This window comes from Somniosus microcephalus, chromosome 6, assembly GCF_052327205.1.
Source record: "Somniosus microcephalus isolate GS21.2 chromosome 6, FLI_Smic_1.0, whole genome shotgun sequence".
Taxonomy (NCBI): Eukaryota; Metazoa; Chordata; class Chondrichthyes; order Squaliformes; family Somniosidae; genus Somniosus; species Somniosus microcephalus.
Window position 1 is genome coordinate 68,646,512 of NC_140992.1, and position 12,283 is coordinate 68,658,794.

Here is a 12,283-nt window from a genome sequence, read left to right on the forward strand (position 1 = left end):
AATGCTTCAAGGACACCCTCAAAGCCTCCTTGAAAAAGTGCAACATCCCCTCCAACACCTGGGAATCCCTAGCCCAAGACCGCTCAAAGTGGAGGAGAGCATCCGGGAAGGCATCGAACACCTCTAGGGGGAGAAATTCGGTATCGCCCCATTTGGGGCGCAATTCTCGGCCGGGCGCAAAGTTTTTTGCCCGGCGCAAATTATCGCCACCTACTGCGAAATTGGTCTGTCTCGCCCCTGGAGCCGATTGCAGCGCTAATTCAGGCGCTGCACGACTCTCTTAAGGCGCTAAGCCGGAGGAGCGAGGCGCTAACTCAGAGGGCGGGTGCAGCGCAGGTGCTGTCAGTTAGCGATTGCACACAGACACGCTGGCGCCGGTCAGCTCTTAAAGGGGAGGGTCGATCTTGATTTGCAGCCGCACCCTGCGCATCGGAGCCCTGAATCTCGGCCTGGACAGATCTGTTGCCAAATCCTGCAGCCAAGGACCATGGAAAGGGCCAGGGAGCGAGTGCAGTGTTTCAGCGAGGGGGCCTTGGAGGCTCTGGTTGGCGCGGTGGAGCGCAGGCGATCTCTCCTGTACCCGGAGAGTGGCAGGAGGCCTCTGCCCAGCGAGTACCGAAAAGCTTGGAGGGAGGTGGCTCCGAGTGACCTCCAGCAGCATGGTGCCTAGGACCCCTGTGCAATGCAGGAAGAAGTTCAACGACCTCACTCGGGTCGTCAGGGTGAGTGCCTTTTTCAGAAACCTCTTCATTCCTCCATCTCGATCTCGCTTTAATGCCAAAGGGTCTTGAAAGCCCCAATGCCCAGCACTCCTCCAACACCTATGGCCCTTTCAGGAAATTCACATGCACATTCAGCACTTTGCACACAGTAATGGCTATTCGACCATGGGAGGCATTTCAGCCAAGATCATGGCTGCACACAGTAAGGGCTATTCGACCATGGGAGGCATTTCAGCCAAGATCATGGCTGCATCTTTACTCAGACCCGTCCTTTTTCTTGCAGGGCAAGCTGGCACATAATAGGAGACAGCAGCAATGGACCGGGGGAAGCCGGCCTCACCTTCAAGCCCTGACCGATCTGGAGCAGCGAGTCCACCAGATTGTGGCAAGCCGGATGCTTGGCCCCTTCGCCACTGGAGACGCCGACCCCGTTCTGGCCAGCAATGGTAAGGTCATCACCTTTTTGACCTCTCTCCTTCCACTTGTTCCTCACAACAGCATCCTTTGACACTCTCGATCCAAATCAGTACATCGCTGCACTCATTCCTCCCTTGCTGCCACCCTGTCCTCACACTAAAGCCACTTGTGTACCTCCCTGCTTTCAGATGCTGATTCACCAAGTGAGGAGGCGGGCCCTCAAGCTGCCACTGGGAGTGAATCTGAAGGCGAGGAGGAAGAGGAAGCCGGACCATCAGCACAACCCTCTGCCGAGGCAGCCCATGGCCATACTGGGGACACGCCTTCCCTGGAGGGGAGTGGGGGGGAATGGTCTGTTGAGGGTGAAGCTCCAGGACCCAGCGGGCTGCAGCAACACGAGGGGGGTAGGGAAGCTTGGGGGCCTTCTCCCCGGAGCGAGAGTATGGCCTCCAGTCCTGCTACAGTGAGCGTAGAAGAGGTGCGGCTCCTCGCTGAAATGAGCGCCCAGGTGGAGCAGAGGCACACTGAGCTCATGGCTGCAGTGGCAAGGATGCCCGAATCCATTGAGTCACTGGCAAGGAGTGTCCAGGACTTCGGTGCAGCACAGGCGTCTGCCACGCAAATGCTAAGTGCTGCAATGCAGTCAGTGGGTGGTTTCATGCAGACGCAGATTGAGGCCACACGAGCACTAACTGCTGCCACCCTCGCTGGATCGGGCAGATTTCCCCGGGGCTCTCACCGCGCCGCAGCAGGCCAGCAATCCCTGCTCCCGCAGATTGCTGCGCATGCTGAAGTGCTGCCCCGTGGGAGTGCCAGTGTGTCGGTCGAGCGGGGTGTTGCTGTCCTCTCTCAGGATGACAGCATTCCTGCTGCCAGCACTGTCACTTCTCCACTGCAGTTACCACCACCTGTAGGACAGACTGCTGCCGCCCATGCAGAGTTGGAGCAGTCAGCAGCCGAGCCCTCCAGGCCCAGAGCTGGTCCAGGCCGTCCCTCAAGGGCATCTGCAGTCTCAGTTTCTGACACTCAGCAGCCTTCCCCCAGCCTTGCTGCAGCCACTGGGGTCCCAGTGCGGAGGAGTTGCAGGGTGGGAAGGGGGCAATTTCGCAAGGGAAGCAGATCACCCTCGAAGGGCAAAAAGTAGAAGGTGTGGCAAAATGTGGTTCATTGTTTTTTTGAAGGCCGAGGATCGTGGTCATATCTTTGTTACTGTTTTGGACATTGTCTCCAGGTTGTGAGAGCCAGTTATGTGATTGACTGTTTCTTTGTGTCTTTCTTTCTATTACTTTGTCATGCGGGAAGGATACACAGTTTTGTTAATAAAGTAGTGTGTTAATTCAAAATGTGCATGTTTGCTCTTTGCACTCATTGTTGCCTTGACCAGCTTAAGGGTTGCGGCATGGTTCCATTCAGGTTCTTTGAATGGCAGAAGCCATTCCCTCAGAGGGGACCTAGAAACAACTTGCGATAAGCCTTTGACGGACAGCCCTTGCACTTTGTGCCTCCCTCCCGTCTTGGTGCTGCTGCTCCTCCTCCTCCTCCTCCTCTGCTGGTGCTCCAAGGCCCGCTGGCATTGGCTGGGTCCTGAGGATTGCCAGGTTATGCAGCATGCAGCAGACAACAATGAAGTGGGAGACTCGCTCAGGCGAGTACTGCAGGGCTCCTCCAGTGTGGTCCAGACAGCGGAACCGTTGCTTGAGCACGCCGATTGTGTGCTCAGTGATGTTCCTGGTAGCTTGATGGCTCTCGTTGTATCGTTCTTCTGCAGGGGTACTGGGCGAACGGAGCGGGGTCATCAACCAGGTGCACAGAGGATAGCCCTTGTCCCCGAGAAGCCAGCCTCCTGGGTGAAGCGGGGCCTCACAAAGGTCTGGCGCAGGATGAAGGCATCGTGGCTGCTGCCTGGAAATTGGGCATTTACAGCGAGTATCAGCTGTCTGTGGTCACAGACCAACTGGATGTTCAAGGAATGGAAGCCCTTTCAGTTGCGGAAATCCTCTGCATTCTCTTGCGGCGCCCACAAAGCCACATGGGTGCAGTCAGTGGCGCCCTGCACCATGGGGAAGCCCGCTATTCTTGCAAAGCCCGCTGCGTGATCTTGCTGCTTGTCGGGGGTCATTGGGAAAGAGATGTACTCTCGTCTCCTTTTAAAGAGGGCATTTGTGACTTGACGGATGCAGCAATGCACCGCGAACTGGGAGATATTGGCAATGTCCGCAGTAGCAGATTGAAAGGAGCCGGTGGCATAAAAGTTGAGAGCCACTGTTACCTTCACTACCACCGACAGAGACGTCCTGCTCCTCAGTTGAGGTTGCAGATCTGGCTGGAGGAGGTGGCAGAGCTCAGTGACCACCTCCTTGCTGAATCGCAGCCTTCGCAAACACTGCTCCTCAGACATATTGATGTATGAGAACTGTTGTCGAAAAACCCTGGGACGGTAAGGTCTCCTGTACCGACGCCTGTTGGCCCTCCTCCGTCTGGCCATGATTGCCACTTTATCTCTGCATCTCTGTGCCCTCTCAATGTGATGGAGAAGCACGACGTGCCCATCCATTGCAGCCCCCATAATATGTGGGCAATCAAAGTTATGCCGGTGAAAAAGCAAAGCAACTACAAAGTTATGGGCAGAAGCCAAATTACCTCAGACAGCGTTGACTCAATGCAGAAGTCTCTCTTTCTCCCTTTGTCTCTCAGCAAATCTCTCTCTCTCTCTCAGAACGAGTGGTCCAAAAATGGCTACCACACAGAAGACAGGAAGAGCCCCCTTTAAATAGCGCCCCCCCAGCCCCACAGCGACTGGGAAGCGTTCCAGTCAACCTGTCGTTAGTAGCGACAGGCGGAAAGGAGGGGGGCGCCACTGAATTTCCGGTCCGGGGCGCCCCAAGGGCGTTGCACTCTGGAATGGCGTCAAGATCTGCGTGCGCAGGAGAGCGGGTGGTAGGGTTTAGCGCCGCCACTAAATGTCCGCTCAATTTTGCAAGAGGCGCCGGGCTCGCCATGCCCGGGCGCTAGTTGGTTAGCGCCCCACTTATCACCCTCTTAAGGCGCTAACGGGTGGCGCTCACAACTGAATTTCTCCCCCCTAGTCTCTTCGCCAGGAGCAAGCGGAAGCCAAGTGCAAACAGCAGAAGGAGCGCACGTCAACCCAAGCACCCCACCCACCCGCCCCTTCAACCACCGTCTGCCCCACCTGTGACAAAGACTGTAGGTCCTGCATTGGACTCATCAGCCACCTGAGAACTCATTTTTAGTGTGGAAGCAAGTCATCCTCGGTTCCGTGGGACTGCCTAAGAGAGAGAGAGATTTACAGCAGGAAACTGCATGCTTGCATTTTAATGACAGTATTAGTGTTGAAAGGTTTCATAAGTAGCAAAGCGCTTCTGAAAATTAGAAGTAGCTTGACAGTTTAATGGAAAATCCAATTATCAGTTTTGTGAAGTGACCTTTAAAACAATGTTGTTGATTCCTTTCTTAAATAGAAATAATACGTGTATCTATCTGTTCACAGAAGTGAAATGTCACCTTGGACCTTTTTTTAATTCATTCATGGGATGTGGGTGTCGCTGGCAAGGCCAGCATTTATTGCCCATCCCTAATTGCCCTTGAGAAGGTGGTGGTCAGCCACCTTCCTGAACCGCTGCACTCCATGCTAGGGAGAGTGTTCCAGGATTTTGAGCCAGCGACCTGGAGAAGTATTAGCAAATGAAGTTCAATAGATCATTGCTCCTAGTCAATTTGTTTTGCAAGTAGAAATAGGATATAAATAAGATGATTTTATTTTAAAAAATCAGACTTTTTAGGAATCATTGAGCCAGCTTTCTCTCCTCTTCCACTCATGAAGTGAGTTATATCTTGTGATACTAATGTACAAATGCTTAGTACATTCATTCAAGATTTCTCCCTCAGCGATTTACTGCAGGAATTAACCGATTTGTTTTAAACAGGTTAGTACCTCTGCTAAAATAGCAGAGATGGACTGAACCTGATCCTGTCTTCACTCAATGTGCACCTCCATCAGGGTTGCAACCAGGAGTGGGACCCTGGCTGGTTGTCACCTACCTGGACCAGCGGTGTCAAGGCTAATTCTAGCACTCTCATTGCCACCCAACTCAGATCAGCTAACTCAGGCAAGAGTGGGAATAAAACTTGGAACTTTCTAGCCTGTATAGCTTAGTTACATGCTGAGACTTGGATGTCTCATTTTTGGTGAGTTCCTGAATGCTGGTAACACCATTGTTTACAGTACAGGAAAGAGCAGGGTCAGAAACATGGCTGTTGTTACTCGGAATTGTTTGAAACTACTCCACGAAAAATAGCGCAGCAATTTTACACCATCCTGCTGACAACCAGCTGTTAAAGTGCTTTAAAAAGAAGCAGCAGAGACTGTTTATTGTCATAATTTTAATGCATTGCAAAAAAAGTCACACTCGCTTCTCCATAATAGACATCAGTATCATTAAATATCAGACATCCAGGGACCTGTATCTGGCAAAAATAAATACATTCTTATTAATATAAATATTTCTAATTTTGTTTGGGCATTGACACATACAATAATGTGGGATAGTTCTTGTCTCCTACACTGTCCCTCTCCATTGAAGGATGGAGTTGACTGGCTCGAATGCTTTTAGGTTTATACCATTTTATTTTTCCTTTCCTTTACAAATCCTTTCGGAGGACGATATCTCATTACTCAGTGTTTGGCATGGTTGGCCAGTTCTAATTCCACTGTTGCATGATGCATAGGTTTGGTTTGGTGAAAACTCCCTAAAAGTAATTTTTTTTCTTCTTGTTGCTTGGAGATTTCTGGCCCCCATATACCCGAGTGACTGAACCAGGACTTCAGTGAAGGATCAAACCTATCCCCCACTATTCTGTGCTACAGTGTGTTGATTTACCAATATGCTGCCTGATGGATTAAAATTTTTCTATTTCAACTCAGTCTGAATATTGACTTTTTTAATTTCTATTTTAGATTATTTGGTTTATAAGTTAGAAGCGCAGGAAGCCTTGAACAAAGAAAAGGTGAGTAATTTGTTGCTAAGGAATGCTATCTATAACATTGTCTTAAAGGTTTTTTCTTTAGAGCAAATGCACATGCTTTGAGCATTACTGAAACATTTCAGTGCATGCCTTTAGTTATCATTAATTGAATAACTTTTTCATGGCATTATTTAAATACATGTACAGGAAACTTTGTTATATCCGGCACCGACGGGACCGAGCTGTTGCCGATCTATCAAAACTGCCGGACATACCAGCGTTAATGTTGAAGCATATGGAGATTTGCAGCTCCGTATCTGGCAACAAACACTGTTGCTTAGCAACAGCTTCTAAACAGTCGGCTGTACCTTAGAAGCGTCTCTGTAGCTTAGCAACAGCTTCAGAGAGACTTTGCAGAGCTTGACTGTTGAAAAAAAAGCCACGAGAAGAAAAAAAAGCCACGAGAAGAAAAAAAACCTAACAAAACAGCTCCTGATTTCTGCCGGTAGATCGAGGTTTCCGGACATACAACCTCCAGATAAACCAAAGTTTCCTGTACAAACTTATTTATGTTCAGTTGGTTGAACCTAATACAAGCTGAAATGTCTAAGATTGGTTTTTGCCATATAAGGTACATAGTATTTGTTTTACCTATGTTATCTGCACAGAATATTTTCTTGTAATTTGCAGCTGGAGAAAAACAGTATTAGTATAATATTAATTACAAGTATATAAAAATAACAGACAGGAAAAGACCTACTAGTCCATCTAGCTTGTCCCACACAGTTGTGATGCCTTATGCATTGCCATATATGCACTCCCAACTCCACCCGAAGCCATACAACCTCCTGGAAGAGGGGGGAAAAATAACATTTTTTAAAACACAGGCCCATTACGGTTGTGGGTGGGGCCCGGAAAATTCCTCTCCAGCCTCCTTAAGCGATCAAAACTAGACCAGGAGATCACATTAGCCCTAGTTTCTGGTTTACGTTATAGGATACCTACCTCTTGTACAAGGCGATCTCTACCCCAGCCAGAAACAGGTCCAGCTTTCACTTGAGGGAATCAGCGTCTACCACACGAGCCGGCAACCTGTTCCACAGGTCCACTTATCTCTAGGAAAAGAGGAACCACCTAACATCCAACCTAGTTCTGCCCTTTCATAACTTGTAAACGTGACCCCTGGTCCTCCCGAACCTATTCAGTTGAAATAATTGGTCTATATAAACACAATCTAATCCCTTCATTATTTTAAAATCCTGAATCAAATTACCCCTAAGTCTACGCTTCTGCAAAGTATATAGAGCCAAGCTCGTTGAGCCTACCTGGGTAACTAAAGTGTTTCAGACTGGGATTTAATCTTGTGGCCATCAGTTCTGTGATGCCTGCTGACTTTCCCAGGTCTTGTTCCCTTCCCCTTTCACCTATGTTGTGCTATATCGGTTGTGGCTAACAAATCAAAAATAGAGCTATTTGATATTTTCTCATGAATTAACAGAACAATGTTTAGCAGCAAGTAGGAATGTTAAATTCTTTGCTTATGAAATGATCCAAAACTAACTGGCCAATGCTGTATGATAATTAAAGAAATTACTGACATTCTTCAGAGTAGCGTTCTAAATTTACAGAACCAGGGCTCATGTTCTGATCTGCATTTCATTTTCAACTCGCCTGTATAACTTGTCACAGTTTGTCTTTTCTTGTCAGTGTAGTAAATTGTTTTACCTAGATTCAGTTCCCTGTCAGATTAGTTGCCCGAGGTTCCAATGATCTACAGTAGCCCGGAGAAATTCACATCACTCTTGTCATCGTTCAAGGTCAAAGGCTACCACTGCATCAATAAATATCTGCATTTGACACCCTATTAATAAAAATAAGCCGACCTTTGACTATTTTCCTGCCACTTTCCTTTGATTTTGGTCTTTTGTTCTGTTTTCTGATGTAATCTCACTATGAATATGTATTAAAATGCCAACAAAATGACAAGTTGGCCTTCTCCTTATTAATTTCTGTTTTGCAGCAAGATTCCAGTAACCGATACAGTGCACTTAGCGTACAACACAAAATGCTGAAGGTAGGTGCACTGACTTTTTATGACAATTGGATATACAGTATTCTTGAGCAAATGTTATTAAATCACGTTACTTCACTTTTGCCAGTGAAGGGTTAATAAATAACAGTATATTAAAAGCATAATTGCCCAAGTTTAAGGTAAATTTGCTACCTTAAATAGGCACTGCTTCGTTTCCTGTACAGAGCATTTTAGAGGACTTTTTGTGCACTTGTAGCTTCATTGTGGACTTGAACTAACTATTCAATATTACAAATAGGAATATTCAGAATTAGTCTTTTAGATAACCTCTAACTATGGAACTTGTATTAATGGCTACTATTATGAATAAACAACAAATTTATATGGTTAACACCACAAGTTCAGTAGCTAGCATGTCTAATGTTAATCGTGGGAGAGTAGGTTTCTTGTAAATGAAACAAAGGAACCTTTTCATATTTGTCCTCTTGAACATTATGATTCATACCCTCTACGGTAAATGCATTATATTGAAATATATCAGCTTTCTAGCTCTGAGTATGATCATTTTTCATATATAACACTCGCAGATTTACAATGAAAAATGGGCCTGAAACCATAATGTGCATGAAATATTTCACACTACAGCAAATGAAGGAAACTTTGTACAGTGGTCCCTGTTTGTAGTGAGCTTCCATTTTATACAGAAAATATTCTAGTGTGTTCCTTCACGTACTATGGGCTGGATTTTCTGAATGGAGACGTGTTGGAGGCGGGACTGCTGCTTGCCAGGTCTTAGTCCCGCCTCCATCATCTTCTGGCCAACCAGCGGGATTTTCCCCTGATTGACCTTGTTAAGTCCGCCCTGCGGGCTCAGCAGGCCAATTAGGGGGAAGTCACTGACAGAACACGTCAACAACTGACGTGCCATCTGTCAAGATTTCTTGAAAGAAGAAATGTCAGCGTTTGACAGTTCTGTAAAGCTGTCAAACACTGACATTCTGTGTAGTTTGATGAGTGCTTGTGTCCAGGACACATCAAACCTTTCTACTTTGTAGAAATCAGATGACCGTTGTTTCGGAGGATCCAACAGCCAGTCTGTGAAATCTACAATGAAGATGTCGGGACTCCGGATCCAGAGTGGCTGAAGGCTGTAGTCAGAAACAAAGGTAAGTGAACATTTTCTAACACTTTACACTCACCTCATATACTTACCACTCCACACTTGCACCCATCACTCATCTCTACATTGCACTTTCAGACCCCTCCAACCCCCGCAGACCTCCTAGTCGACTCCTCCACCCCGGCGGGGTTCTCCGAGATCGGGAAGCCTGCACTTGAAAAGGTAAAATGGGACTAATTCTTTTTTCTGCCTGTTAACTACCTGTTAACAGGCAGTTAAAAGGATTTAATTCCTTTCCCGCTTCGAGGAGATGGGGGACCCGGGCCAGGGCGGCTTCCCGCCTCCTGGCAAAAGGACACAGAGGTGGGATGGGGACAAGTTTGCCAGCTGCCCCCACTTTCTGCAACTTTACCGGCAGTCCCACCTCCTCGGGGCTGGCAAAATCCAGCCATATGTGCCTGAGTAGCATAACATATTTATATTGAGATCGTAACCTGCATTGTTTAAATCTGAACACTACTTTTATTATTTTGCCTATTTAGGACAAAGTAGTATGCCTATAGACCCTTAATGGTGTTTTATTTCTATAACCTTCATTGAAATTATGGTTGTACACATGCATGAGATTCCACTCATATTGAAGCTGCTATTTTAGTTCCAAGTTCCTGCTATAGCATCGTAGGTGTTGCCTTCTTGCTGAAAGATTTATGGGGTGATTTTAACCCTACCCTCTTGGCAGAAATCTGACAGGCCTATAGTTAAAACCAGCCGGGTGATTTACCTGCTGACGTCCTGTACAGAACCCGCCATGTTCAATTTGAACCTGCTCTTCTGAGCAGGCAGCAAGACAACCCGCCTGAAGTCAGTGGCGTCCTTCTTTAAATATGCAGCTCAGGGTTTGAAGAAGTCATCAGGCCCCGACTGCAATTTTACCTGAACAGGGAAGCCGTTGTGGCTTTCCCGCCACGTGAAGACAGCTGGAAGAGGATCCGGAACCAGAAGATGTAATTTAAGGTAAGTTACTTTTTACTTTTCTTATGGGGCCAGAAGGAGTAGGAGTGCCCCTCTGGGCTCCACTAGGAAAGTTTAGGCCTCTACTAACCTGGCCACCCTCGCATTCATGCCCGTGAGGTCCTCCTGAAAACTCCTCTTTGGAGTTGGCTGGCGGCCTCCTGCTGCCCGAAATTCTGCTCCTGCCTGCGGGCAACTGCCACTTTCTGACCGTTTCAGCCAGTAAGCTGACCAGTCATGCTGCTGAGGTCGGGAGGCGGGGGGTGGGGTTTAGCACTCACTTTGCCTTGCCGCCACGCTCGCCTGAATCCCGCTCCAAGTTAAAATAGAGGTTGTGTTGTTTGCATAGCCTTCAACAAGAAATCTTAGAGGAATTGACTGCAGAATCTGTAGGGAATGTTCCTTTGAATTAACCATTTTTCTGAAGTTCTATACTTAGAAACTACAAGTTTGTTAGATCCGCATTGGGAGTCCCTTGTGAAGTTCGGGTCCTCTAATCATATGAAGGATATTATTGCCCTTGTAAGGATGCAATCAAGATGATTCTGGGTGTCAGGAATCTAAGTTAGGAAGGAAGGTTAAGGAAGTTAGGCTTATCCTCTTTGGAAAAGGGGATAATTCTAATTGACCTAAAAAGTTTTGAAGTTTATGAAAAACATTAACACAATTGATCCAAACAAATTGATCAATGTGGTAGGGGAATTTAAAGATTAGGGGACACAAATTGGAAGTTATTATCTAATTTTTAAATTTATTCTCAGGATGTTGCCACTGCGAGGAACACTACATTTACTGCTGATCTGTATTTGCTCTGAGAAGGAGTTGGTGGACCATCTTTGTGAACCACTGCAGTCCTTATGGTGACGTCGTTCCCACAATACTGTTAACCAGATAATGTCAAGTAGGGAATTTCAGGATTTTGACCCAGTGATGATGTATGTCCAAGTCAAGATAGTGCTTGGGGAAAAGAGGAGAATTCCTTTTGTGCAGCGAGTTATTATGATCTGGAATGCACTGCCTGAAACGATGGTTGAAGCAGATTCAATAGTAACTTTCAAAAAGGAATTGTATATATATACTTAAAAAGGAAAAATATGCAGCGCTATAAGGAAAGAGCAGTGGAGTGGGACTAATCGGATAGCTCTTGCAAAGAGTGAGCACAAACGCGATGGGAAAGAGTCAGCACAAACACGGTGGGCCAAATAACCTCCTTCTGTGCTGTATGATTTTATGGGTGCGCGTAGTGCTGATGCGTTTCCCCGCCCCTCCCATTCCGTTAAAGGGGAGGGATGCTGCAAGCTCTGCAGGGTCTCCCATGACCCACACTAGGCTACCAGGGCGGCGTGGTGCCATGGCCACAGCCTGGCACCGAGATGCGGTGCCGGACTGCGTGATGGCGGCCACGGACCACGCCAAGGATCGACCTGGAGTTTGGCCAAAAGAAGAAAAAGGCATCGCGGGTCGCAGCTGCACCTCCCCTTTAAACACTGCCCCACGAGCAGAGGTCAGCCCAGTTCGCAACCCACGAGGCTGGCGCTGACATTGCTCACGGCAGTCTTGCGGGGCGCAGCTGAATTTCTGCCGCAAGGCGGTAAGGAGCCGTGACAGGGCGCTAAAGGGTTGTGTTGCTCGGAGGCGTTAATGGCAGGCGCAAAGGAACCGAATTTCACCCTGTATGATTCTACTTGAAAGGGACCTTGGAGGTGATGGTGTTCCCATGCTATTGCTTCTTGAGGTACCTCAATTATCTGGCTTCTTTCATAATTCTGTAAAACTACCTAAATCACTAAGGAGCCTTCTTTCTCCTAATTTTATTTTGAAAGAGCTCCAACTTTACTGCAACCTTGTGCAGAAGAGCTTCTTGTATCCCACTTATCCCACACCACTGATATATTGTTCTCCATTAGCCCAGAGCTATCCTACAAAACTGTTGTCTCTGCCAGCTGCTTGTTGTGAGGAGTCCTATTGTTCTTAAAAGGTTTGCTACAACAGGAATTT

General features: G+C 47.3%; 1 protein-coding gene across 4 annotated transcripts in view; it reads left to right on the top strand.

Annotated features, from left to right (window-relative positions):
• golim4a (golgi integral membrane protein 4a) overlaps positions 1–12,283 on the top strand; it is a 141,976-nt gene that overhangs the window by 51,508 nt on the left and 78,185 nt on the right. For all 4 annotated transcript variants that reach the window (XM_085990366.1, XM_085990367.1, XM_085990368.1 and 1 more), the window contains exons 3-4: positions 6,115–6,164; positions 8,143–8,196. In XM_085990366.1, coding sequence (XP_085846492.1) covers positions 6,115–6,164; positions 8,143–8,196 — 104 coding nt within the window. The remainder of the gene's footprint in view (positions 1–6,114; positions 6,165–8,142; positions 8,197–12,283) is intronic.